General features: G+C 43.7%; 2 protein-coding genes across 4 annotated transcripts in view; both read right to left on the bottom strand.

Annotated features, from left to right (window-relative positions):
- nsg2 (neuronal vesicle trafficking associated 2) overlaps positions 1 to 11,174 on the bottom strand; it is a 38,562-nt gene extending 27,388 nt beyond the window's left edge. The window contains exons 1-3 of the mRNA XM_060055895.1: positions 10,960 to 11,174; positions 10,347 to 10,501; positions 1,786 to 1,896 (exon numbers count right to left, since the gene is read on the bottom strand). Of these exons, the coding sequence (XP_059911878.1) occupies positions 1,786 to 1,896; positions 10,347 to 10,475 (240 nt within the window). The 5' untranslated portion in view covers positions 10,476 to 10,501; positions 10,960 to 11,174. The remainder of the gene's footprint in view (positions 1 to 1,785; positions 1,897 to 10,346; positions 10,502 to 10,959) is intronic.
- A 486-nt stretch (positions 11,175 to 11,660) lies between these two features.
- Positions 11,661 to 27,459, bottom strand: part of cpeb4b (cytoplasmic polyadenylation element binding protein 4b) — a 34,986-nt gene continuing 19,187 nt past the window's right edge. Inside the window, exons 5-12 of one of the 3 annotated variants that reach the window (XR_009526451.1) lie at positions 26,456 to 26,479; positions 24,452 to 24,622; positions 22,545 to 22,634; positions 21,184 to 21,302; positions 20,041 to 20,155; positions 17,736 to 17,917; positions 13,501 to 16,333; positions 11,661 to 13,384 (exon numbers count right to left, since the gene is read on the bottom strand). Coding sequence is in view for 2 of the 3 variants with exons in the window: in XM_060055718.1 (XP_059911701.1) it covers positions 16,106 to 16,333; positions 17,736 to 17,917; positions 20,041 to 20,155; positions 21,184 to 21,302; positions 22,545 to 22,634; positions 24,452 to 24,622; positions 26,456 to 26,479 (929 nt within the window). In the remaining variant the exon portion in view is untranslated. Of the gene's footprint in view, positions 16,334 to 17,735; positions 17,918 to 20,040; positions 20,156 to 21,183; positions 21,303 to 22,544; positions 22,635 to 24,451; positions 24,623 to 26,455; positions 26,480 to 27,459 lie in introns of all 3 variants that reach the window. The other 2 variants (XM_060055718.1, XM_060055720.1) reach the window with 2 other exon arrangements.

Below are 27,459 nucleotides of genomic sequence, written 5' to 3'. Positions count from 1 at the left end.
GTGGAGGTAGGGTGGAGTTGGGGTGGAGGTAGGGTGGAGGTAGGGTGGAGTTGGGGTGCAGGTAGGGTGGAGGTGGGGTGGAGGTGTGCTGGAAGCGGAGGTAGGTTGGAGGTGGAGTGGAGGTGGAGGAAGGGTGGAGGTGGAGGTAGAGTGGAGGTAGGGTGGAGGTATGCTGGAGGTAGTGTGGAGGTGGAGGTAGAGTGGAGGTAGGGTGGAGTTCACCCCGCCTCATGTTCATGCCTCACTGCGAAATCTGCACTGTCACTCCAACTCAAAGAGAACAGTTCAGCCAAAGGCAGAACCACAGAACCAGCCTCTGACTGCCATTCATTCCCCTGATGCTCACAGAGTCAAGGTTGTGTGTGCGGACTGTGACACAAGAGATGCATTGTGGGTCAGCGTTCTGCTCTCTAACATCCTGCCGCTGGTCTGACAGCTGGCTTCTTAATATCAATAGTAAATATGAATATTACAAAAAATATGTAAATTGTACTTGTTTTATATACAACTACACTAGACACACTAGAAAACTACACTCGATCAATACACATGTGTTGTGTGTTTCTGTATGGCTGTTGAGTGAGCGTGTGTGTGTGCAAGTATTTGAAGAGAGAAAGAGAGAGAGGGACACACGCAACACGCACACACATACAATGCCATATTAGCCATATAATCCCCTCACACACATACAAACATGCTCTTGTCGCAGCACACACAAACACACACATACACACACAAGCACACACACACACACACACACACACACACACACACACACACACACACACACACACACACACACACTCCGACTCCTCTTAGTTCATTTTCAATCTTCTTCAGTCAGGGTTGCCATGGAAGGAGGTTTTGTCCGCTGCCATGACAACATCACTTCTATCCGGTCTCCCCTGACAACAATGGGAGACTGGAACACAATATGCCTGGCTGATGCCTGTAGACGCACTCCCTTATTATGGGATTCACCAGCCCTGCTCCTTCTGCTATTCCAGATAAAAGTGAACATGTTTGTGTGCATGTGTGTTGCCCTGTGTGTGTGTGTGTGTGTGTATGTGTGTGCCTGTGTGTGTTGGCCTGTGGCCGTGTGGGTATGTGTGTGTGTATGTGCGAGAGATCATGTGTGTGATCGTGCGCGTGTGTGTGTCAAATATTGCCTTCATCAACAGCCCATTCTACATCCTTACTAACGGTAGTAATTGCTTGTCCGTGCTGCCACTTCTTTGCCACAGGCTTTTATTCCACAGTCAGTCAGAGTAAATCCCAGGTAAGCGTGGGATTCAAACTGGCAGCCAGTCCGAGCTACACGCCGTCAGGATTGGATAAGCCCAGGGGAGGGGTCATGGTGGGCTTCTAGCGAGCTCATCTCTTGATTGTAATTACTGCGAGGCCATGCATGGAAACAGAAAAAACTGGAAAGATTGCCACGGAAAAAGAAGCGTTGAATATGGGCGTACAGAAGGGTCGTTTTATTCTCTAACTCAGGCTTGTTTTGTTTTGCGATGTTCAAGCACATGCTCATGCCAGATGCATGCACGTTGAACACACCTCGTTAGACTTCTGAGATTACCCACCAATCAATTAACACAAGGCTGTGATGGAAACCTCAGAATACACAGAGATTCAGGGCCACACTCGTCTGCCAAGCCAAGGTTGGTTCTGCCTGGGCTTGATCAGGACGTGGAAGAGGATGTGTTTGAAGCCAGGGAGTTGATGAGGAGAGGGTTAGGCCCTGAGTCGATGGCTACTTCCCTCACAAGCGCGGGTCCTTACCTTGAGTCGCTCCGACACGCTGTCCGTGAAGCTGATGGTGAACTCCTCCACCTTTGGGGGCTTCAACCTCTTCTTCTCTGTCTGGAACTCCGTGCGAGTCTTCACCACCACCTGGAGGAGACAGAACGACGTTGAGGGACAGGACGGTAAGACTGGTTTAAATGGAGGCTAAAGTTTGACATTCTGAGACGCTCCTCACAACGGGGAGACACCAGCTACAGAAGGACAGACAATAATAATCATAGTAACTGTAAAGCTGCGTAATTATCTTCAATTTCGGCTTTAATATTGAAGTTAATACAATCTCGAACAGAACAGTATCAAAGACTCTAAATAAGAATGGATTCAGCTCAGTAAATAAGAAAATAAAAGACACTAATCCTCCAAACTCCCAAAAAGAGAAGAACAGGTTTTATGCATGAGTCTACTGATTAACTCAGACAAGGGATCACAATTGCCGGGACACCCACACACACACGCACACACAAACAAACACGCAACCTGAATTTCCATCTATTGCTCAGCGTGTGTTCAAATCAGTTCAAAAGCACACCCTGCTACCCTTCCCCTTGCAACTCTTTGAAATATGGCCCTGCATTGAGAATCAAGAATTATCACGCTGTCTTTAACGCAGCCACCAGCGCCACACTTCATCCTACCAGCACCTCAGTCCCCAAGTCAGTGAGCAAGGCAGTGGCATGTAAACACAGAATCCAAACTCCTGGATTTCATGATGTCTGGGTCCTATTCTTCATGTCAATCGATGGCCGCCAGCAGCCCATCTGGGGACGTGTCGACACGGTCAGAAGGAAGAGCTGAACAAGAATCACAGTCGACAGGTCGACACCTCGACATAGACAGCCTTAACAATTAACCTGGGGTCTTAACAAACCGCTCAGGTTATTTAATCAAAGGACTACAGACTACCAATTTCGAAAAAAAAAAAAAGTACAATATAAAAGCACACAGCTACAAGTAGACACATATAGGAAGCTGTAATCAACAGCGCTGCAGTGATGTGCTCGGTAACACTTTTCCTGATTGGACCCTTGAGGCGCAGTCTCACCAGCTCAGAGGGGCTGCTGCTGCTGGCTAGCTCTGCCACCAGTTAGCGGAGTAAATAAGCTCTCCGTTCAGCCTCCACTGCCCTCTCTTCAAGCTCATTTAGCAATTATATGCTCAGAGCCTGGAGGGTTGGAAACTGAAAATTAAGAAAAATGGAAGCTTTCGGTCATTACCTTTGGCTTTAGCACGGGCTGTCTGGTTTAATTGGCCCATAAAGCCACTATTAATCCGCATTATCTCCTAGAACAGTCATTAGTTTCCATGTATGTCCATGAAGAGCTAAGTATTAGGGCGGCCCTTTGGTCAGTTAGCATCTTATCAGCAATGCTCAGGCAATGGTACAGATGACAGCATTTGGTCTTATATTTCTGTTTGATGAGGAATCTATTTGCTGATACAATTGAATGCATGCATTTGTACCAAAGAGCAAGAGTCAGAATAGACTATTAATATCAATAGTTGGATATGCCTACTTCTGTTAGGGACGGCACGGTACGAGATGACCATTGATTTCCTGTTATGATTTGATTTGGAAGCTAAATCTAAAATGCCGACCACAACAGAAGAAGAGCATTATTAACCAAACCACAGCGGCTAGGTGTATGTTGAAGCAGAGAGAGACAGACGGATCTGATGAAGACAGATAGGCCATTAGTTTAACATTACAAATGATTTTCTATAATAATAGATAAATTAATAATTAATAAATCATGAAATTAATTCCTAAATATTTTTTTTCTCTTCTTTCTTTCTCCGTTTTCCCTCCTTCTCCCCTCGCTCCCCGATCCTCATCATTGAACATCTGTCAGACAGGACTTTCTTTTGCTTCCCCTCAAGTGACCCGATCCAGTCTGATCCGGTCCATCCAATCAAGCCATTGCGACCAAGTGGAGCCCTTGTTTCAGCTAGGCCCTGCTGCGCAGCAGAAATCTAATACCTTCCGTATGTGTACTTTTGTTTGATGTGTTTTATCTGTGTATGTATGTATGTATGTATGTATGTATGTATGTATGTATGTATGTATGTATGTATGTATGTACGTATGTATGCATGTATGTATATTTGTATATGTGTATGTATGTATGTATGTATGTATGTATGCATGTATGTACGTACGTACGTACGTATGTATTTTATGTGTATGAGTTGTTGTGTATGTATGTGTGTTTGTTTGTTTATATGGGGAGTGGGCTTACCTGAGGGCCTCTGTGTTTGAGGGTTAGCCCTCGGGCCCTCATGCAAGGGAGACCCTACAGTCCAGCCGGAGGAAACCCTGACATCAGAGTCCCGACAGGATATGAACTTCCTCTTCCCAATACTGGGCTCCATGGAGGCACATGTCTCATAGCTCACAGGCCACAGAGCTCCAGGATGCTAGGCTACAGATGGTTGAATAATAATAATAATAATAATACATTTAATTTAGAGGCGCCTTTCAAGACACCCAAGGTCACCTTACAGAGCATATAGTCATCATTCAAAACTATGTAAAACAGACTAGGAATAAAAGGAAAACAGAGGTTAAACATGAAGAATAATAATAATTAATAACACTCAAAGACGCCTAAAGTGAAGGGGGGACCTCACTAACCACCACCAATATCACAATCAAACCTATGATGCACAATGAGAACTGGACATGCCAATAAAACTATTCCTTTTACTGAAACACCCACAAATGTCTCCTTTCTAGGGCTACCCAATTGGTTGCAACTGAATCAAAAATCCCGATATGACCCCTTCCATTGTCACAATTCATATATAAACCCGAAAAATATGTAAATCGATAAAATCACAAAAACATAAAAAAAAGTGTGTACCTCTTAAATTAAAACTACATAAAAACCATTACAACCGGTTGATTATTATAGTTTGTTTATTACTTATTTTGTATTATTACACGGGTCTTTTCAACGTTCCGTTCACTTGCATGGGCACTTCACAACTTCCGGCGGTCAATTATTTTTGGATAATTCATTGGCAACGGATGAATAATGACCGCTGTCACAGGTAAACAAAATGACTTTTTGCCTTTGGTATCACTCCGCATGTAGTCCGGTAACTTGTCAATGTGGGGGGATATGTATCAACCCAAGCGCTGTCGGTTGCTAAGCGACGACGTCAACGTCTTGGGCGGACTATTTCTCTGCTGATCAACACTATGAATGCTGGTAACAAATACATTGTAAATAAATTGTTTCATTTTGGCAAGTAGCCGTGTAATAAGCGGGATAATGAATATAACTTTGCCGGTCATTATCGTAAAATAAGCCCCTTCATGGCGAAGCAAAACACCTCCGCTGCGCGTCGGTGTCCTGTTCGCCCTGTCGGGGCTTATGTTCTCGATAATGACCGGCGTTCTATACATTATCCCTTACATAATCACAAAAAAAATATCTGGCAAAATATTCGTAATACGCTAAATTACGCAGCATGCAGTCTTGCTGGGACCAGGGGACCACGGACCATAGAGCACAGGAAGTCTCCCCGTTCACAGTGCACCCTGAACCCTAGTACAGCCCTGAAGAGTCTAACACTGGACTAACATAACAGCCCTGTAGAGTCTTACACTGGACTAACATAACAGCCCTGTAGAGTCTAACACAGGACTAACATAACAGCCCTGTAGAGTCTAACACAGGACTAACATAACAGCCCTGTAGACTAGAGTCTAACACAGGACTAACATAACAGCCCTGTAGAGTCTAACACAGGACTAACATAACAGCCCTGTAGAGTCTAGGACTAACATAACAGCCCTGTAGAGTCTAACATAGGACTAACATACAGTGGCCTCTCCCGACGGAAGAATTTCTTAGTGAACTCTGAGACGTCAGTTCAGCCTGATAGTCGACTTATCGCTGCACTTTCAATGTCCTTATTTTATTTGATTTCTTGGGCCTCAGAAAACAAGTTCCAGGGCTGAGATAGGGCTATAAATAGAAACACTGTTAACATTGTGCGCCTGATGACAACATCCAGAGAGGGGTTCTGAATGTGTCGGAACAAATCAAGACATACCAAAGGGCTCTACTGGGAAACAGGGTCCAGATCTCAGCCTCTTTGGTAGGCAATCCTAAGGTTTACAGAAAGAGTCTGATAGTTTAACCCAATGTACACATATGGAAAGCAAGTTTCAGCTGTATTGTACCGGCCGATTGTCTTTGTGGGTTTCACTTACACCAGAGCGAAACTGGACACGCTGAATTGTACCTCCTCTTGCTGTTGCAGTGATACACTTTTAACTGCAATTTACAAACTAGTTTCAAACTGGCATCTGTACTGATACGGGTGTCTGTGTACTGAAAAGTTAGGGCCCTTCCTCACCTTGGGTTCACTAAGTCTGTTCTCCATTGAACTCTTCCTCACCTAGAGTTCACTAAGTCTGTTCTCCATTAAACTTTTCCTCACATAGAGTTCAGTAAGTCTGATCTTCATTTGGCTCTTCCTCACCTAGAGTTCACTTAGTCTGTTCTCCATTAAGCTCTTCCTCACCTAAAGTTCAGTAAGTCTGTTCTTCATTTGGCTCTTCCTCACCTAGAGTTCACTAAGTCTGTTCTCCATTAAGCTCTTCCTCACCTAAAGTTCAGTAAGTCTGTTCTTCATTAGGCTCTTCCTCACCTAGAGTTCACTTAGTCTGTTCTCCATTAAGCTCTTCCTCACCTAAAGTTCAGTAAGTCTGTTCTTCATTAGGCTCTTCCTCACCTAGAGTTCACTAAGTCTGTTCTCCATTAAGCTCTTCCTCACCTAAAGTTCAGTAAGTCTGTTCTTCATTAGGCTCTTCCTCACCTAGAGTTGACTAAGTCTGTTCTCCATTAAGCTCTTCCTCACCTAAAGTTCAGTAAGTCTGTTCTTCATCAGGCTCTTCCTCACCTAGAGTTGACTAAGTCTGTTCTCCATTAAGCTCTTCCTCACCTAAAGTTCAGTAAGTCTGTTCTTCATCAGGCTCTTCCTCACCTAGAGTTGACTAAGTCTGTTCTCCATTAAGCTCTTCCTCACCTAGAGTTCAATAGACCAGACCCAGTCATGGGTGTAGATGATACTTCATATCGACTGTATTGGAATGAGAGAGTCCACCTCCTGATGCACTGTGTCTGACTGCCACTCACATGCATCCAGTTGAAGTTCATGTAGGCTGTAGCCTACCTGAATATAATCATTTAATTCCACTTGTAAATTCCACCCATATTCAAAAGGTTTTGGTTGGCTTCCTGTAGTCGGGTCAGATCACGATCACTTCGTAAGGCAACCGAACCTGAGTTCACTCAGAAGCCGAACCGGGACCTGTTTCCAGCAGACCAGGTTTGGTCTGTTTGGTCCAGAGTTTGAATGAGCGTTCACACCCTACATAGACCAGTAGTCTATGAAGTCCTGAGTGAGAGAGAGCAGTCGTTTATGTAGTACTATGAGAGAGAACATTAGTCTATGTTATCCTCTGAGTGAGAGAGAGCATTGGTCTATGCATAGAGGAAGCTACTTATATCCACTGACAATTTGTAAGTCAATGTAGGTTGATAAAAATTTGGAAATAATTGTAATGTTAGGTTACGGTTAAAATGGTAGTCAGCCACCGGCTGGTAAATGCGGGCTGAATAGAACCCTGGTGCGAGGCTACAACCCTTTTGTTGAGCGGACCCAAACCACTTGTGAGGTGTTTTCATTTTAAACTGCTTGTTCCTATCAGGCCAGATTTCCTCCCTGCTGGATACCAAATCAAAGCCTCCCAGCATAAAGAGCCGCTTGGTCGGTCCTGAAAAAAAAAATCAAAGACTATTTGATTGTACTTGGAATACAAAGTACTTGTATTGCGGTCCCAACTCCGAGAGCATCTAAGCCCTTACAGCAAAGACCCTCCAGTTATCCTAACAATCTGTTGCTGAGAGACATGACACAGAGAACTGGGTCTTCTCCTCATCACACAGGCAGCTCGAATATGAAACGATTACGTCAAGCGCCTACAACAGCCTCTTGTGCCATCCTGTCCTTTAAGCGGCAGAAAGATTCATTAGAAGTCGAAGAAAACAAACCAATTTTGCCTCCCCCTGGTCTCTCTGGAATGCAACAACTCGTTGGTGTTTCATCAGCGGAGAACAGCCAATCTCAGCCAATCTCTCTCTGATGCCCTCTTAGTTTCTCCGTCTCCATTAGTCCTACACTCACAGCCTCTCTCACACACACTGTGCAGGGAGACTGAAGCATGGTGGTATGTGTGTTAGGAGATATATTGCTGGCCTTTCTCTCTCCTCTCTCTCTCTCTCTCTCTCTCTCTCTCTCTCTCTCTCTCTCTCTCTCTCTCTCTCTCTCTCCCTCAAATTCAAATTCAAATTCAAAAAGCTTTATTGGCATGACTATTGTGGTAAACCAAACAGTGTTGCCAAAGCATTACAGTGTTATGCATTGCATAAAATATTATGTATAATAACAAAAGAGAACGTCAGAACAATATTTACATATAACAACCTATAACAATATAACATAACATACAGATGTACATATGTATGTCTATCTCTCTCTCTCTCTCTCTCTCTCTCTCTCTCCCTCTCCCTCTCCCTCTCCCTCTCTCTCTCTCTAAAAGAAACATGCATACGGACTGCCTGCTGTAGCTCAATAAAAGGTGTGTGGGCAGATAATATGTGTTAGCTTGTGCATGCACGATGTGTTAGCTTGTGCATGCAGTGTGGTATTAGCAATCAGTTATTACCTCCAGTTTGATGGATTTGGACATCTTCACTCTCGTGCATTCTGCTATTAACTGGGCACTGTCTCAGATCACACACAACACACACACACACACACACACACACACACACACACACACACACACAACACTGCTCTGCTTAGAATGGATAGAAATGCAAGGTCTGCGTGTTTGTGTGTGTGTGTGTGTGTGTGTGTGTGTGTGTGTGTGTGGGAGTGAGTGTGAATGTGTTTGTGCGTATTCGTGTGTGTTTGTTTGTGTGGGCTAGTATGTATGAATGTGCCTGAGTGCGCCTGTGTGTGTGTGTGTGTGTGTGTGTGTGTGTCTGTGTGTGTGTGTGTGTGTGTGTGTGTGTGGGAGTGAGTGTGAATGTGTTTGTGCGTATTCGTGTGTGTTTGTTTGTGTGGGCTAGTATGTATGAATGTGCCTGAGTGCGCCTGTGTGTGTGTGTGTATGTGTGTGTGTGTGTGTGTCTGTGTGTGTGTGTGTGTGTGTGTGTGTGTGTGTGTGTGTGTGTGTGTGTGTGTGTGTGTGTGTGTGTGTGTGTGTGTGTGTGTGTGTGTGTGTGTGTGTGTGTGTGGAACAGGCAGATCCCCTCTCAGTAAGCAGGTATGTGAGGTGGAGAGTTTGCCTGCTCGCCTACTAGCAGAACTGGCCAGAGCTCAGCTTCTGAACAGCACTACCCTCTCCTCTCCCACCTCTCCATCTATGTGGAAAAATCTACTTTCATCCATCTTGTCTGATTCTAATCAAATCTTTCACTCTGGCACCAGTTTGTTTTTCTATCATATATAGGACTTTACATATATGATTTTTTTTATATATTATACATGCAATACTGTTTTTGATATTTCATTTAAAATATATTTTTTTATGTGTTGCCTGGTGGTTTCAATGGTGGGATGTTGTGTAAAACTTAAATAAGAAAATGTAGCCAAGACTAAATGTAGCAAATACCAAAGCTCAATTTCAATGTGAATGAAAGCATGTGGTGTTCAGGAGTCATATGGACTGTCCTTCACCACATGGTCACAGTGAACTTAAACTGTGTGCCCTTGTGCAAGGCATCAGCCTCTATGTCCTCAGCTGGCTCTGCTCTTTATAGTTGACCCTTTGCTCTGTTCCTCTTTGAAAGAAAATGAAAAGATGATTTCCCTGAGGTGAGGAGGAAACTATTACATAAATATAGAGGGCAGGTCCTAACTGAAGGGAACGGAGGGCTGCTCTTCCTGATATCTGAATCCAAGGAGCCTTCGCTAAGCCTTAACCGCTTGGAAACAGACAAATGAAGCCCATTGTTGTCCAACTGTTATCAAAATGTCATATTGGGAACACTATAGATCTATTACATCTACTGGAAATGGGGAAACAAATGGAGAAAAACAATCTCCTTGCGTAATTGAATCATTTCCTTTGTTGAGACACATCTGGGTCTTGTCCTTTGATTCCAGCCGACACTCCAGCGCTCGGCCCGGAGTCAGTTGAACTGTGTGGCCATGGTAACTAGATTAAGTGCTGCTAGTACCGCAGCGTCTATGGGATGCCTGGGTGATAAATGAGTGTCTGTCCAGCTCCAAATCTGTCTCCTAATCTCGGCAGCACACAGTGGAGAAAACCCAAGATGAATGACTGAGCTAATAGACGAGGGAAAAGATCACGGTGGGGGGTGACGACGCGTCTCCTTATAGAAGGGTCCCGAAAGTTAAGCTAACGGCAGGAAGGAGGGCATGCGTGCACGCGCGGCGTGGCGCGGCGCCCACCACCATGCACAGGCACAACAATTAGGGCAGTCGCTCACCTTGTCAGGTGCTTGGCACTGGAGGCTGCCCACGTCCAGCGGAGTGATGAGGGGCACGTTCTGGAAACCATCCTCCACGCTCACCGGCTTGGCCCCTTTGTCTTGAAGATTACTTCCGAGTTTCACCATGTTTCTCCGAATAATCCCTCGGTTTCCTAGAGGAATGTGAGGAGGTGCGAGCAGAGGGGTTCAGAGAGAGAGAGAGGGCATACCGTCATGGGCTCTTAATCACCAACACACGTGACAAAACAAGCGCGCGCACACGCACACACACACACACACACACACACACACACACACCAACATTGGCTGTTGAACTTGTGCCCTACAAGTCCTAAATCAAAGACTTGATTGAACTGTAAGGTTTCCACACCATTGTCCTTGTGACCGTGATTAAATTATGGCTAACTGTTACAATACAAAAGTCTTACATGTCCAATAAAAAACATAGCTCCTTAGGAGATAAGCAACAGTGAATTAAGAAATAGCTCTCATACATATTTAACCCCGTTTGCGTTTAATACTCTCCCAGACGATGCACGAGTAACGGAATTATCAATCCACGCAAAATCATCGCATTAATTCCTCATCATATCCCGTTGTAAAGGCCTACCTATGGAGTGGGTGGTGGGGTCTCCTGCGGCAGTATGTAGTGTGAAGATAACGGATCAAACGCGACTCAGGGAGCAGGAGAGGAGGAGCTGCTGCGTGGTAATGCTGATGCTGCGGGAGCCAGACTGCACTGGCTGGCTGGTGGCTCCTCGCATCGGACCGCCTCACAGCGTACCGCCCAGCCCCTGATGTCAACAGCAGCCCTCCACCACCCACACCACGCCACTAGGCGGATCAGTCGGGGGTCTCCGTTCCGCCTGAAATGAACTCCGGAGACGTCTGGATCAGGGTGAACAGTGGTTTCATTGAGTGATGTTGCCACCTAGCGTTGTTTGTGCTACATCAACGGAGATTTTGGATAAGTTGTGGTTCGGTGTTTCGCCGCCAGGGGGCGTCAGTTATAATGCAGTCTTGAGTGGTATCCGAATGCACGGCACTATTTATTCATCACACGGCCTTAATTGGGCGGTTCATGTTTCAAGAGAAGCCTAGCCTAGGTTCAGAAAACATAGATTTTGACCGTTTGAAAGAAGCCTAATAGGATTTGATATTACATGGTCACCTATTGAAAATATGGCCACGTCAGTCAGTTATTAGCCTTTCAAATAACGAAAATAGATCTGCACTCATTTATATACATGGGTTGATGAATCCTTCTTACAGTCTACTGATGTGAGTAAATTAATACGCCAGGCACATAACTTCATCACAGTTAAGTTTTATTTCATTCAACATTTCACATTACAAATATTGAAAAATTATGCATACTGTTATAAATAGTTGGCTGCAAACAATTAAATAACATTAGATTTTTCTTTTTTTTGTTGTTGTTTCACTAGCACTTGTACAGACCAACTCCTAGAAATATGGACATAATATTTTGTATTACATAAATTAATTAGAAAGGAAAATACAAAAATAGGAACTTATAAAGTGAAATGACAATAAAAATTAAGGTGATATCTTAAGTAAAAAATGCTATTAATAAATACAACAACCTTCCCATACACAGTTAAAAACTATTGAAATTTTTACCATTAAGTAACATCATTAACAGACAAATATTTAAATATTTATTTTCCTTCAGAAAATGTGAACCATATATTGTGGAGCACAATATAGCAATTAGTAGAAACTAGACACTTTAACATATTAAAAGCTTCACCTCAAAAATATAACAAAAATCTGATCCAAATTATAAAAATCAATTATACATTCCAATTAAAAATATACCAATAAACAGCTAAATACATTGTTGACCTATTAATTACAATGCAATCAATCACAGTAGCTTGAAATAAACAAAATAAGCAAATGAGCACAAAAACCTTAATGTTTTAAAAATAACTTCAATTATTTATATTAGTACAAATAGTTTGATTTATTTTTCTTTTTACAAACACCAGCATGAAAAGGATTACAATAACAGTAGAAAATGACTGTGAAAAACATATTAACATCTTCTTCAATTAATGTCTGCAATTAAAAATGGCATTAAAGAATTACATTGCAAAGAGTCTTTATCTGGAAAAAGGTTCAAAAGAAGTATTGCACATAACAACTTGAAGTTTACTTGCAACATTTACCACATTCAAGTCTTCAAACTCCCCTTCCTCTAGATAGGTCTATAAGATCAACTCCACAAAACAGCGGGGGTTACTCCAGTCTTCTCCACAGTGTCCTATAAATATGCTCAAAGTGTTGCACTGCCAAATCTCCCTGTAGCGGATTATTAGTATTTTTTTGTCTCTCATACTTTGTTTTACCATTAATTAGTTAATTCTTTCTCTGTGCATCTTGCAGAGGTCTGCGATGGGAGAAGCGGGGGCCCGAGGACGCCGTGGGGGGCGGGGGGGGGGGGGTTTGCGGGAAGTGAGGCGAGAGTTGCATTAGGGTTGTCCTTAACGTAATAACTGAGAAACATTTGGTGCACACCACACCACAACAATTAATTTTCAATAGCTAATTCATGTACTTGTCATTTTTCTCTTTTTTTTGTCATGCATGCTACAGATTACAATAGGAGCTAGTTGGCAAGTTCAAGAATATATATAATATATATGTTTATATTATTTTTTTTTTCAAATATTAAAATATCTAAACACCAAACATCCATTCGTGTGATACGAGATTCAGCGTCGAGCGCGAACCGAATTTTGCATTCTCCTTATAGTAAGTCATATTCCAAGAAAGGAGAGGAAACCAAGACCAAGGTACTATTTTTCCAACTAGGGCAGCCATTTTAGAGACATCACATCAATTCAAATTAGAAATTATTTCTTGCCATGCTGTCGTCCCCCAGATTGCCTGGAAACAGCTAGTGTATGAAAGCTCAAGACCAGGAGAGCCACAATTTGGTGTCCTCTGTTCAGGGTCAAAGGCGCGTCCACACGAGTGCGCACTAAGCTGTCAAAGATTCCTCAGCACTGAAATGTATAAAAAGCATAATTGAAAATAATATTTATTGAAATCACTCAACTTTCTTTTAAATGAACATTTTCCATATACGCAGATCTCTCAGTAACAAAAGTACAAAAGCTACCTTTCACAATGTGAAAAATTGAGGTATTGCAAAAAGGAGTTTCCCCATTTGTGAAAAATGTGCCTAAAATGACTGCTGGAAAAAGAAAAAAAAAATATTTAGAAAAGTAGTGCATAATAAATGTTTATATGTGCATGACAAAATAATTTAGCTAGAAAACACTGTACCAAAAAATCAGCAGGCCATGTATAAAATAATCTTTTTTTTTCTCAAATCGCATTTAACAGCAAATTCTTCACAAAGTGTTTGAACTTCTAAAATGCTCACCTTCCAGGGTGCAGAACTGGTGCGACAGCACAATGTCACGCTGGCCCACGTACACGTTTCTCACTAGTGTGTAGAGTAATCAAGTTTCTATTTCTGGACAAACTCCCTGACATAGCTAAGCTCGCAGATTTGGAAACAACTGAGTGACTTAAACAATAGAACAACAACCTTCAAACAAATGGGGGTTAGCTACTTTTTTTTTTGATTCGTAGTTTTTCTTCTGTGCGTGTGTGTTTTTTAAAGTTCGACAAACAATATTTTATGATACGGAAAATTAACAAATGGCTGCGTCTGAAAGTCAAGAGGCTGCAGAGAGGCCTGCGAGCTGACGGGCCGCACTCTGTAAGCTAGCGTGTTTACCGCTCGGTACTCAAGGCCAATCTTTGGTTAGCTGGAGTCCGTCCGATCCCAAGAAGAAAGCGAAAATAATGGAAAAACAACTTGAAAGATATATATATATTAAAAAAAGATAAACCCAAGAAAGAAAAATAAGAGAAAGTGTAGAGAAAAAGAGTAGGAAATGCGCTACAGTATGATCTACTACTACGCCTCATCTCTTTGGTTACCTGAAGCCACTAGGTACAACCTGTCATCACCTGCAGGGGGGTTTCCCAACTGCAGGGTGGGGGGGGGTCAAACGCATGCAGTAGTAGTTAGTAGTAGTAGAACACATTGCAGAGGACTATCTTCATTTATGCTTCGTAACACTGGATGCTGAGTAGGTCGATGGGATGACTGCTTAGGGGTGGGGGGGGGGGGGGTCGGAGTGTTCACTCAAAGGGGCAGACCCCCTCTCATGACTCAATCATATGGGCCTGGTTTGCTTTTGAAGAGGTTGAATGCAAAAATACAGTATTGGGTGAACAGGTGGTGGCAATTGCACAAATATGTTGTATGGGGAGGGGGGAGGGGTGAAATAAAATAGGCATGCCTTTATCAGCTTGGAGCCCTGTTGTGAAACTGCATCGCTACCCTTAATATTAAACTTATATCCCCTCCCACCAAGACAGACAGGGGGAGAACCATCCGTCTTGACCACAACTACACGCCCTGCATCTCTGCTAGCAGCTGGCTGAGCAGCCATCTTAGCAGCTAGCTTAGGAACGGGGGGGGGGGGGGGGGGTGGGGTCTATCATTCTCTAGACCATGGATGGTCTATCATTCTGTAGACCATCCGTCAAGCCTTCTCCAGCTCTCTGTAGTTTGTTTTCTGTTCGGTACATTCCTATAATACACTGTACACTGCACAATGCTCCGTTCTGTCCCTAGCATAACCCTGGGTTGACTTACAAAAATAAGGAAGTGACAAAGCAGTGTGTACAAAAACTGTGCCAATGACATCGCGCTCCGCCCTGCTCGCGTCGTTTCCCTTTGATTGTGGTCCCAAGGGAAGGAGAACATCAGCGGGCTTTTGTTTGTTTCCTTGTCTGCTCTCATTTCTAATTGTAGTCGGCACATATAGCAGCTGAGTTTGAGGTATTAGTTTTTGCATGTCAAAATGGAGATCGAAACCCAAATTTGTATAGCTGTGGTTTTTATCTTTTTACTACGCTTTCAAGTAACATCAAACTGTGTTGCGTCGTGTCGGTGGAAACAGTTTGATCTGGGAGGAATGAAGGATCCGTCTAGTTTGCCCTTCCTAATTCTCGAATGGCGTCTTCGAGATTCTGCTTTGGTTAACTACTACGGGTCTAATATGATGTGTTTGCACTTTGTTGACAGGAAATAAGTGCACTCTTCTTTAGCAACACCTTTTTAATTCACATTTGCTCTGGAGCCTTCAGTATTAAAAAAAATGAATCAAAAAAATAAATAGTTAGTTGGAAATCAATCCAATCTAAATTAGACCGCTGTTGGGAGTTAATTAAAAAATGAATTTGATTTTGTTGTCAATCATACCCCCAAAAAATGTTATGTACTCTGGCTCTTATCTCAAATTACCTTTTAGAAAGACATGGCCAATCAATTGCCAATTAAAAGAGCAGGTATCTTATATATATATAAAAAAATAAAATCAAATGGATAAATTAAATTATATTACATCTTTTTTTTTCTCCTTGCTGAACATATTTGGATATATTCCAGTTTTTAACGGCGTTTTGCTCTACGCTAAAAAATATAGATATATTTATATATATTTACTTAAAATAAACCCAAAGAACAAAACAAACTCAAAACTAAACGTAAGCCTCTGTGACACTAGAGCTAAAAAGGAACCAGCAACAGAAAAGTGCATTTATTTGTACAATGATTAGCGACTCCTACGCTACCTCCCCTTCTCCTCTCCTGTTGCCTCTCCCTCTGTCTCCGCGTCGGCGGCAGTGGCGCCCCCTGCTGATCAGTTCCAGCGGAAGGAGATGTGGCGCGGGCGGTCGCCTCCCTCCTTCACCAGGGGCTTGTGGAACTCGCGGCCGGCCCGGGAGTGGATGGCCGCCCAGCAGTACTCGCAGTAGTACTGCAGGCAGGTGACGTTGGCGCAGAAGAAGGGGGCGAACTTGCCGCCGCAGCGCGTCCCCTGGCACTCGTCGCACAGCTGGTCGTCGAGCACGTATGGCTTCACTTCCACCTGCGGGGACACACACACACACACACACACATGATGAGTTGTGGCTCCGTGGACGCATGAGGAGCGGGTCAGTCAGTGTGCTGAACATGAACCTTCACATGAGAACACATGAGCGTACAAGATGCGTTTGTGCGTGTGCCTGTGTGTGTGTGTCTAAGTACGCGTGTGCGTGTGTGTGTGTGTACTTGTGTGTGCGTGCAAGTGTGTGGTGTGTGCGCGCGCATGTGTACGTGCGTGATAGGGCTGCAACTAACGATTATTTTAATAATCGATTAATCTGTCGATTATTTTTTCGATTAAGCGATGAATCGGATAAAAAAAAGTAACATTTGGAATTGCCGCATCTTTATTCAAAAACTGAACATTACTTCAATGTTATTGCTCCAACGTCCCGGAACTATTAAAAGTAATATTAAATAATAAAAAAAATTAAAAAACATAACTGGGATAACACAAAAAAAAACATACAATGTATGATATACTTTTATATGTATATAAGGGATGTCCATGGTTAACCGGTCGAACCTATTGATACCATTTTCGAGACTCCTTGAAATAGAACTTGTAATATTGCTTTAATTGCTGATAAGATGATAGTTCAAGATAGGACATTAAACAGGTCATAATTGTATCTTTACTATCTATTTTATATTACTGGGAAAACAAGTTTTCACCAAAATCTCAATTATTATTATTATTTTTCTGTTGCATTTGAACGCATCAATCATATTACTGAGCCGACCTGAACACATCACATTTGACATTGTTTGTGACCATTGGTTAGTTTTTAAGCTAACTAGCTCTATATCCTGCCGATTTTAACATGGATTTAAAAACGGCATTACTATTTTTAACTGACGGGACTTTCTACACCGTCCGGTTGCGTGATTACTACCGCTGCTTTGAATGACTGTTGATGCACGCGGTGCCGACTCCGAGCCCGCCTGCACAACGTCTACAGCAGCAGCAGCTGACAGAGTTTTCGGTTGGACTAGACGGATACTGAGTTGAAGGAGTTTTTTTAACCCAGAGACAGTGAAGGTCCAACACTTTTATGTAGGCCTACAGTCCAGTTTTAAGATATGACCAAAATACAAGCTGTGGTCGCTCACACTGAAGCTCGCTGTGGGCGTGCATGAACCGTGAACCAACCTGTCGGCGGCTGGCTGTAAACAGTGCTGCGCCTATGAGTAACTTATTAATCGCGCGACGCAACGAATCGACGACCAAATTCGTTGCCAACGCATTTAGTAATCGATTTTTATCGATTTTATCGATTCGTTGTTGCAGCCCTAGTGCGTGAGTACGTATGTGCTTGTGTGTGCGTACACATGTGTGTGTACATGTATGTGTGCGTGTAACCCCACCCAACCCTTCAGTTGGGGCTTCGGTCTCCACCCACCCGTTTGTCTATCTCTCCGTGCTGCAGCTGGACGAAGCGGGCGCTGATAGCGGCGATGTAGCTCTGCTGGTTAGAGAAGGCCACGCGGCCCGCTCCCTTGGGATACTTCAGCTCCGGGTCCGTGTCGATGCCCGCGTAGCAGACGCCCCCGTACAGGCGGTCCATGATCATGGCAAGCTCCACTGTAGCGCGGGACACAGCATGGAGGCAACGTTATGGGTGATACCACGACCAGAAGACCGTCACTAAATCAACCATGGAGACAATAACCCAGCTAGAGGAAACAAGGACACACACACGCTCTCCAGTGACCTTGCACTGCTACAACAACAGTCTTGAACACATAAACAATGACTGTTGACCAGAAGACACTTAAGAGGTCATGAGAACACAATGAAAGCCATGTAATCCATTTGTCTCCATTAGAGACTTTAAGAAGGAAAAAGCCGAAGCTGTTGTGGCACACAGAAGGCTGTTCTCTGACATGCATGGCTCTGGATAGTGAATATCGGCCCCACACAGGAGACCCAGTAGGGGTGTTGAACACAGGCCCCGGTACGGGGGCCTCTAGAGGTACAGATAAGGAGGGTGTGTGGTTGCAGGGGTTGATAGCAGCAGATACCATCAAGTAGAGTCGCGGAGGCTGGTGCTTCTCCGTAACTGAGTTCTTAGACAGACCCCCTTGCTGCTTCGTGGATGACTCTGAAGCCCTTCGTTGGAAGCCATTAGGTCTTCAAACAACGGGTGGAAACTTAAGTGGCCAAGTGGCGACAAGAGCTTGTGTGAATGCAAGAGAACATAATAACCAAACTAGTAAAACGGAGTGTGATTGAGTTGTTTACTAAACGTGCGTCCAAAGATTTTTAAATGATATTCCTCCATTCTTTTGTTTTAGTATTTTAACAAAATTCTGCCACACAGACTACTTCTTTGACCTGATGTTTTTTTATAGGTCTATTAGGTTTTATTAGGTATTAAAGGTTTATTGGTCTGCATATGTCCCTCCCACCCATGGATAATGGATTCAATACTTTTCTCATCATGAAAGGAACACCAGCGATTGTCCCACCAATGGGAATTTGATCGAACATATGCGCATATCAACCAACACAGCAAAACTTGACAGCCCTATCTATCGATCCATCTATAGCTATATCCATACAATAATGTTAAAGTTATGGAAAAACATATTTATGAAAAATAAATGATAATGTATTAATGTTTATAGGAGGATTAAGCAGGAAATGAGAGTATCCTATATCAAGTACATGATATTTATAGTCCAGCGCTTTGGGGTCCAATGTCTCAGAAGAATGGGTCAATCAACTGAGGCTTAGCACAGGCTACTTCGTCATCAACCAGCTCCTGGACCTCATTTCCCTCATCATCTACCCTCCCATAAACCCAGAGGAAGTGCTAATTAGTCTAACATTATTTCTGAGCTTTCGCTCATAATAGAGAGAAATGTAAACATAAGTAGGAAACGTAAACCCCTGTACATAATGTATCCCACATATGCCTAAATCGTTTTGCCGGTATTCCAAGACCCAAGGAAATTGTAGACATGGTCTAATTCTCAAGGTATGAGTCGATGAATGTGATTTTGAATCAGCCAGGATTCTTTTTCAACTCATCCCCTCTGTGAAAATGGTAAGTTTTTTATGCCATCTGTTCGGTGCCCAACAAGCGTTACCTAACCCTAACCCTATCTTTGTTTTGTGAGTGCATACGTCTAGACAGTGTTCACTAAGTAACAAAAACACATCCATTCTGTGTTTCCAGCCACTGCACTCGGGGACAGACTGGGACTTGGAGGCTGGAGCTGGTGGCTGTTTGTCTAAGCAGAGGGATGACTCTGAATTCAGATAGCAAAGCCACAGTTAAATAGGTTGTGAGGGTACGTTGAGGAGGGGGTGGATTTTAACTGATTGGCACTTTGACTTGTGAATCAAAATGAAGAGCTCAGTAGCTGGTTGATGAATGTACCTAGAACCATGTCGGTCTCCAAGTCCATGAGTGCAGTGGGGTGTAAATAAAGCATGAGAACGTGTGGATATGTTTGCTTCCGGGTCCTACAGGGAAAGTTGACATCACACCGTGTTGTCCGCGCCATGTTTAGAGCTGGCTGCCTCCATTGGTTATTTGGATCACACAAGATGGCGCGGGTGTGATGCAGCCTCCCATTCCCTAAAGGACTAAACTACCAGCTTTGGAGCTGCGTAACACTTTTTGGAATAGAATGGGTCTAAAAAAATACCGTCTGAGGAGGAGAGTATTCAGAGAGCAGAATCAAACGGGGGCTGACCTGCGCGGAGCGGGCGTGGGACACCGCCCACAAAGATGGTCTTGCGGGGGTCCAAGGGCTGGGAGCCGTCCATCACAAAGTCGCTGTCGTTCAGGTTCCAGGGGCGGATCTGGACCTGTTGAGGAGCCACACCATCGGGGCTCAGATCAGCTTCAGGGACAGCGGCTCAGTAACCACAGACATGGACCGTGAGGGAAAGCATGCTCCGATTCTCTTAAACTAGCAGACCTACGGCATGTTTGGAGAAGCACCACCTGTCACTCATTTCTAACATTCAAAAATGAAATTAACCCTGACATTAACTCAATTCAATTCAAATCACTTTATTCGTCCCCGAGGGGCAATTTAAAGGGGGCACATGACAGTAGCTTAAAAACACAAGACACACATAAGCAACCACACACTGTATAATCAACAACACACGCATCACACTCGCACCCATTATAAAGTGCATTGCAGCATGTTATGCTGCATGTTAAGTTAGTGGTCAGCATTAAGCAGCTGGACAGCCCAGGGGATGACGGTTGCCTTAATGGTCGGTATCATTCCTCTCCCCACCTGCCCGAAGGCGGCAAAGATGCATTCCATCAGTTTTATTTAGGCTTGTATTAATTGCAATAATGTTGTTCCTTTAGGAGAAATCCTTGATCATCCTGATCTGAAGGTGTAGATCGCCAGGTTGGTGCCATGATGGATGATCAGGGGACCATTCAGTGTAACCCCTGCACCCTCTCAGCGGGCTGCTGACGCCCTCTCCTGATGAACCACATGGGTATGAAGGCTGCACTCCTCCTAGTCGTCCTATCGGACTAGTGTAATGAGCACAGCACTAATGGCACCTATAAGTCTTCAAATATTGCTACCGCAAGCAATTCACTGAGGTCATATAAAAGGCAACGCCGTAAATAGGCCAGTATTCGGTTTTCACCCGGTGGGCTAAATATACATGCAGATAGGCCTGGTGTGTGTGTTGCATGCATGATTACGTGTGTGTGTGTGTGTGTGTATGCGTGTGTGAGTTTATTGTGTGTGCATTTATTGTGTGTGTGGGCATTTGTTTGTGTTTATTGTATGCGTGTGTGTGTTTATCGTGAGTGTGGGCGTGCATGTGTATCTAGGTTTAGGATCTGTGTGCACACTGACCGGCTTATCTTTGATGGTGGGGCTGGACACACACAGATAGAGCTTCCCGTCCTCCTCGATGCAGGCCTCGATCAGGGCCTGGACGGAGCTCTCGTCCTGGAACAGCAGGAAGGCATAACCTACGCACACACACAAACACACAACGCTTTACTCACAGAGCATATACTGTCCCGTGACAAAGCATTACAGCGCCATCTCACTCATGACGACATAATGCGGCTTAAAGGTCACGTCCTCTATGTTGTTGTCCTAACCAGCCCTACCGCCAATGGCTGAAGTCCTGCCAGGACCTTGTGACTCACTGGTGAGCAGCCCTGCCTGCAATCTTTCCTATTCTGCGACCCCAGACCAGAAGAGCAATAGTGTCTAAACTACAATCAAAAGACCAGTAGAGCAATAGTGTCTAAACTACAATCAAAAGACCAGTAGAGCAATAGTGTCTAAACTACAATCAAAAGACCAGTAGAGCAATAGTGTCTAAACTACAATCAAAAGACCAGTAGAGCAATAATGTCTAAACTACAATCAAAAGACCAGTAGAGCAATAATGTCTAAACTACAATCAAAAGACCAGTAGAACACTGGTGAATAAACTACAAACAAAAGACCAGTAGAGCAATAGTGTCTAAACTACAAACAAAAGACCAGTAGAGCACTAGTGACTAAACTACAATCAAAAGACCAGTAGAGCACTAGTGACTAAACTACAATCAAAAGACCAGTAGAGCACTAGTGACTAAACTACAATCAAAAGACCAGTAGAGCACTAGTGACTAAACTACAATCAAAAGACCAGTAGAGCACTAGTGACTAAACTACAATCAAAAGACCAGTAGAGCACTAGTGAGTCAACTACAATCAAAAGACCAGTAGAGCAATAGTGACTAAACTACAATCAAAAGACCAGTAGAGCAATAGTGTCTAAACAACAATCAAAAGACCAGTAGAGCAATAGTGAGTCAACTACAATCAAAAGACCAGTAGAGCAATAGTGTCTAAACAACAATCAAAAGACCAGTAGAGCACTAGTGAGTCAACTACAATCAAAAGAGCAGTAGAGAACTAGTGAATAAACTACAATCAAAAGAGCAGTAGAGCACTAGTGAGTCAACTACAATCAAAAGAGCAGTAGAGAACTAGTGAATAAACTACAATCAAAAGAGCAGTAGTGCACTAGTGAATAAACTCCAATAATGCACAACTTTTATTTTTAGATGAAGCATTCCATTAAGTAACGATATTGCACACACTGCTTTAAAGAAAAGTAAATACATAATTAATCAAGTGATCATTGCCTGTGTTGAGTGATCGTTCTTCGTATCGATTGCAACAGATAAAGGAAGAGGAAGAACAGGTCTCACCTTTGGGAGGGAAATAGGACTTGCTCTCTGCTTTGTGAGGCCAGTCCACAAACAGGTGACCGAAACGGCGGAAACTGGCAGTGATCTCATCTGTAGAAGCAAACGGCACAACCCCCAAGACATTAGAGACTTTCTTTGGAATCAAACTTCCTCTTTGTAATTGATCGATTAAAAATTAAAGCAAAAAATGTAGTAGTAGTGATTAGGGCTGGGTATCACGGCCAAGTTCCTGAATCGATTCGATTTCGATTCTGAAGGCTTTAAATCGATTAATCACGATTCGATTCGATCCGAATCGGTTCCATCCGCTCCTAGATTGAATGATAATTTTCTTAAATTGTAAGGAAATATTCTTTATAGGCTATCATCGTTAATTCATCACTAAAATCATTAATTGTGACTAAAATCTTGTAGTTGTGACTGTTAATTAACATCCTTAGCAAGATTTTACATTCTATTCAACGTGATTGCCTGCCTTATTCAATATATTAATGAAATTATCTCCATGCAACACACTGCAAAAGACATGTTTTTATTTTGTAGGCTACATCAATGACAATCCAGGCAACTATAAACAAAACTGCCTCCATCTTCCTAAAATATATAAATATAACCATTGTAAAGATTATACCATTTAAGATAAAATATTCAAGTATTATAAAACTCCTTAAATTCACATTTTTTCAACACATTAAAAAAAAAAAATCGATCTCATGCCCTGTGAATCGATAGCGTGAAATTTAAACGAAATCGATCCAAAATCGATTAAATCGATTTTTTTACCCAGGCCTAGTAGTGATATAACATTTTACAATTCAATTAAAAAATGGATGTTATGTGAAAACGGATGGATGGTACGTGAAAAACGACTCTAAAACACTGCGACGAAGGGGCAAATAAAGGGTTAGAACCAAATTTGGAGGGGGGCCAGCGAATGAAAAGTCAGTAGAACAAGTTATTCTTTAGCCCCGCCAGGACAGCAACTACACATCCTCCAAGACAGAGATCACTGGGGTACTGTGATTACGACGCAACCGAACAATGCATACATGAACCGTGACTAGAGGACTGAACAGGTTGTATTTTTTACTTGAACCATCCCTAGCGCTTACTATATCGGGCCGCCTGACGAATCAAATCCGAGCCAATGCAGTGAGCAGCTGATCTATTTAAAGACAACATCCTCGCTGTAGAGCCCCTACACTTGCATTGAGTGTGTTTTACCCTCTTCCTTTTGTTCTCTAACAGTGTGTCATCTACACCAAGGTAAACCTCTTCCTAGCCCTGTGTTGGCAGCGGCTGATTCTGCTGTGTAACTCTGCTTTGTCTGCACCACAAAAGCCTGTGATCTTGCAGAGAATTAGAGCTGACAGCTCACGAATGCCTTCAAGTGCATGAGAAATAAAATCACTGCGGAAAATATCTATGACATTGAGGATTTCGGATATATTGCAATGGTACGAGAACACTTTAGGACTGCTGATTTCACAGTGACTAATGATAAAATCCTATTCAAAGCAGCCTCGAAAAAACCTTCTCTTGGCGTCCGCAAGCTCTGTTGGTGAGGGAGCAGAACTTCCCAATAGCTTACGTGATGAATAGCTGTCAAGTCTGGTGAGGAGGCTTTTTAAACATGCTCATTAGAGTATGGACTTTTCTGAATAGATTTGAAGCTAAATGTGCATGGACCATGTTTGCTCCACACCGTCCAAGAGGGGATTATCCACAGAAAGAAAAAAAGTCAATTCAGCTAAACGGTAAATCACTAGAGGGGGGGGGGGGGGGGGGGGGGGTCAGCGCTGTCAGAGGACGGCCTTGTTTGGAGAGCCATCCCTGCTAAGATGGGGGCCCGTTTCACCAGGAGTCACGCGAACACCAGCAGGGAGGGGCCAGGGGGCTGGGTGTACCTTCGTCTATGTCCGGGGGCAGGCCTCCCACGAAGACCTTGCGAGAGTAGCGCTCCACTCGCTCGCCGTTCTGGTGAGGGAAGCAGTGAGGGGACCCCAGGCCGGCCAGGCCTTGGTCGCCACGCTCGTCGTCAGGGAAACCGTCTTCCATGGGGAACAGGGAGGAGTGGCCTGTGGGCGAGAAGCGGCTTTAGTTTGCTGAGGGAAAAGGAATAACCGTCACGTCAAAATGGAGGCCTTTTCACTGTCATTGCTGCAGTTAGATTGAGGGGAAAATAAAACACTTGGTCCAATTATTTGGGGAATGAAACAGCGATAGTTCCCCCTTAATCTGATTAAAATGTCATAATTGGATTTAACACCCCACTGCTGCCGTGGCTGAGGACATTCTTGTACAGAAGGAGTTGTTCTATATAACCTAATTAATATAAACTTATCTTGTAAGTCCTTTGGAGTCCTCCTTTAAAAATCTGGTTATTATAAATATTTGTTGTGGAAATACTACTATTTAGTGTAGAGTTGGATCTCTCCATTCAGAGTCTGAAGTGTATTAAGATTGTTTCATCAAAAGTTCTCATGGTCATCTTCCAACAGAGAAGAGCTCAAGAAATTGCAATCTGCTGCAACATTTGGTGGAAAAGTTTCATGTTTTTTGGTGGACGTTGTTTGGTCAAACACATGTAATACAGCCAAAAACTTGAAAGAAATTAAAGATTCATAACAGGAACATCCACCTCTTTCAACTCAAATCCTTTCATAATAATCAAAGGACTCAAATCAAATGCAAGAGAAGTATTACAGCATGCAGACATGATGTAAAAGGTGTATGTGAAAGCTTCATCCCTGAAATGTGAAATGCATGTGCTTTCTTTGCTTTCATTAGCTGGCCTTAATCATCCAGTCACGTCATGAAGACATGCACATGCACGCGTGCAGGTCTGCTGAACATATTCATTCAAATCCTTACTGTACACTGTAGAGAAATCTGGGACTATCTAGGTAAAACACGGCTTTACATTTATGGAACTCACCTAGAACCATATGTTTTACGCTATGTTTGGTCTATAGGTTTCTATGTCTGTCCCCGGTGTGCGACGTCTGTCCCCGTTGTGCGACGTCTGTCCCCGTTGTGCGACGTCTGTCCCCGTTGTGCGACGTCTGTCCCCGTTGTGCGACGTCTGTCCCCGTTGTGTGTAGTCTGTCCCCGTTGTGTGTAGTCTGTCCCTGTTGTGTGTAGTCTGTCCCCGGTGTGTCTTATCTGTGTGTCGTCTGTCCCTGGTGTGTCGTCTGTCCCTGGTGTGTCGTCTGTGTGTGTTGTCTCCGTGTGTGTGTGTGTAATGCCCGTCTGTGTGTCTGTCTGTCCATGCTGTACGCTCCCTGGAGGTTAAGCCTTGCCTGGCCTATTCCAACTCCAATCCACCCAGCTCTGAGCTGCCTTATACTGCTTTATGTAAGGGGGTAAGCCCACAGCTTATGCAGTGTGATGTGTGTGAGTGTGTTTGAGCATGCATGTGTGTTTGACCATGAATGTGTGCATGCCTGGCTGTGTGGTGTCACAGTGTGTTTGTGTTCCTGGACCATGTGCAGGGCCATGTGTCAGTGTTCCTGCAGATTTAAATTATGGTCTGTGTTTTCTATCCCTTTGTCGCCTCCGGCTGAACCATCATAGATGCAAGGGAGGCGGTCGACTTTTGGTGTCAGACTTCACAATGTCAGAAAAGAGTGCACAGCGAGGTCAGCACTCCACGACAGAATCTTTTTCCACTAATCTGTGACAAGAAACAACACTTAATGAGCCTAACGACAGACATCATGCCCACAAGACATTCTGGTCACTGATGAAATGAATGAACTGCATTCATTGTCAAAATAAAACGGAAATTAAAATCACTCCACAAGACAAAACAACGACAGCAATAAGTGAAAGCTAACAACACAGGCAACACAGATGTGCAGCATGGGGAACATGGACTAAGGCAACGTGGGTGCTTGTTGTTTTTTTACCTCGTCTCCGGCCATAATTCCTGGCTGCATGTGGAACAAGAAAAAAAGATGGAGAAAAATGAAAGAGGAAGGATTATACATAACGCCGCTTTAATCCAGAGGACTCTCGTGGCCTGCAAAACACAGGGGAGCGGACCCATAATGCCCTTGCCAGTTTAGCACCCAGCCGCAGAGCAGAGGTCAGCCCATGACTCTGCCCTCACTTTAACGTGGTGCAACACGAGAATTTTATATAAAGGATAGAGACAGACCTCTCTATGTACACATATGTACTCATACAGAAACATTTACATACCAACATGTTTATATTGGTTGGAGGTCCATGGATAAGGGTGCAAAGTCCCTCCCACAGGAGATCTGTGGTAGTGCTAGTGCCAGAACACCGCAGTACCAGAACACTGGTAGTGCTAGTGCCAGAACACCGCAGTACCACGGCTCTTCAGGCTAACCAATGAACACTGCGTTTAGGTTTTTACAGTGTTAAGCACGATCACTCAGGAAAACCTCCCAGAATGGGAACCACAGGACGATTCCTCCTTCATTTAAACCTCCCCGAATATGAACCAGAGGAACATTCACCCCATTTAAACCACCCAAAACAGGAATGGGAAGAACATTCACCCTCATCCCTCTAGAACAGGTAGAGAAACCAGGGCGCACAACAGCAGCCCTATTAACCCCATTTGAACGCTGCGGTGAACAGAGATCTCCACGAGGTCCACCCAGCAGGAGATGAATGAATTAATGTGAGATGTGAGGGAGTGCGGGGAGGCTGGTCAGAGCCCACTGCTCCTCCCTCTCCATCCCTCTATCTGCTTCCAGCTCCCTGCAGAACCAGATGGACACAGCAGCTCTTGAGGGGGGGAGGGGAGCCGGGGAGAGAGGGAGGGGTCGAGTGAGGGGAGCTGGGAGGGGGATGGAGTGAACGAAGCATCGCAGCCCTCTTTGGCTGATTAAAAGGGAGTAGAGTATGCTATAAAAAAACCTGACGCGTGAGGACAGAG

Source organism: Gadus macrocephalus, chromosome 7, assembly GCF_031168955.1.
Source record: "Gadus macrocephalus chromosome 7, ASM3116895v1".
In the NCBI taxonomy this organism is placed as follows: domain Eukaryota; kingdom Metazoa; phylum Chordata; class Actinopteri; order Gadiformes; family Gadidae; genus Gadus; species Gadus macrocephalus.
Note: the sequence above shows the minus strand (reverse complement) of the source record. Positions and strands in the feature narration are given on the sequence as shown.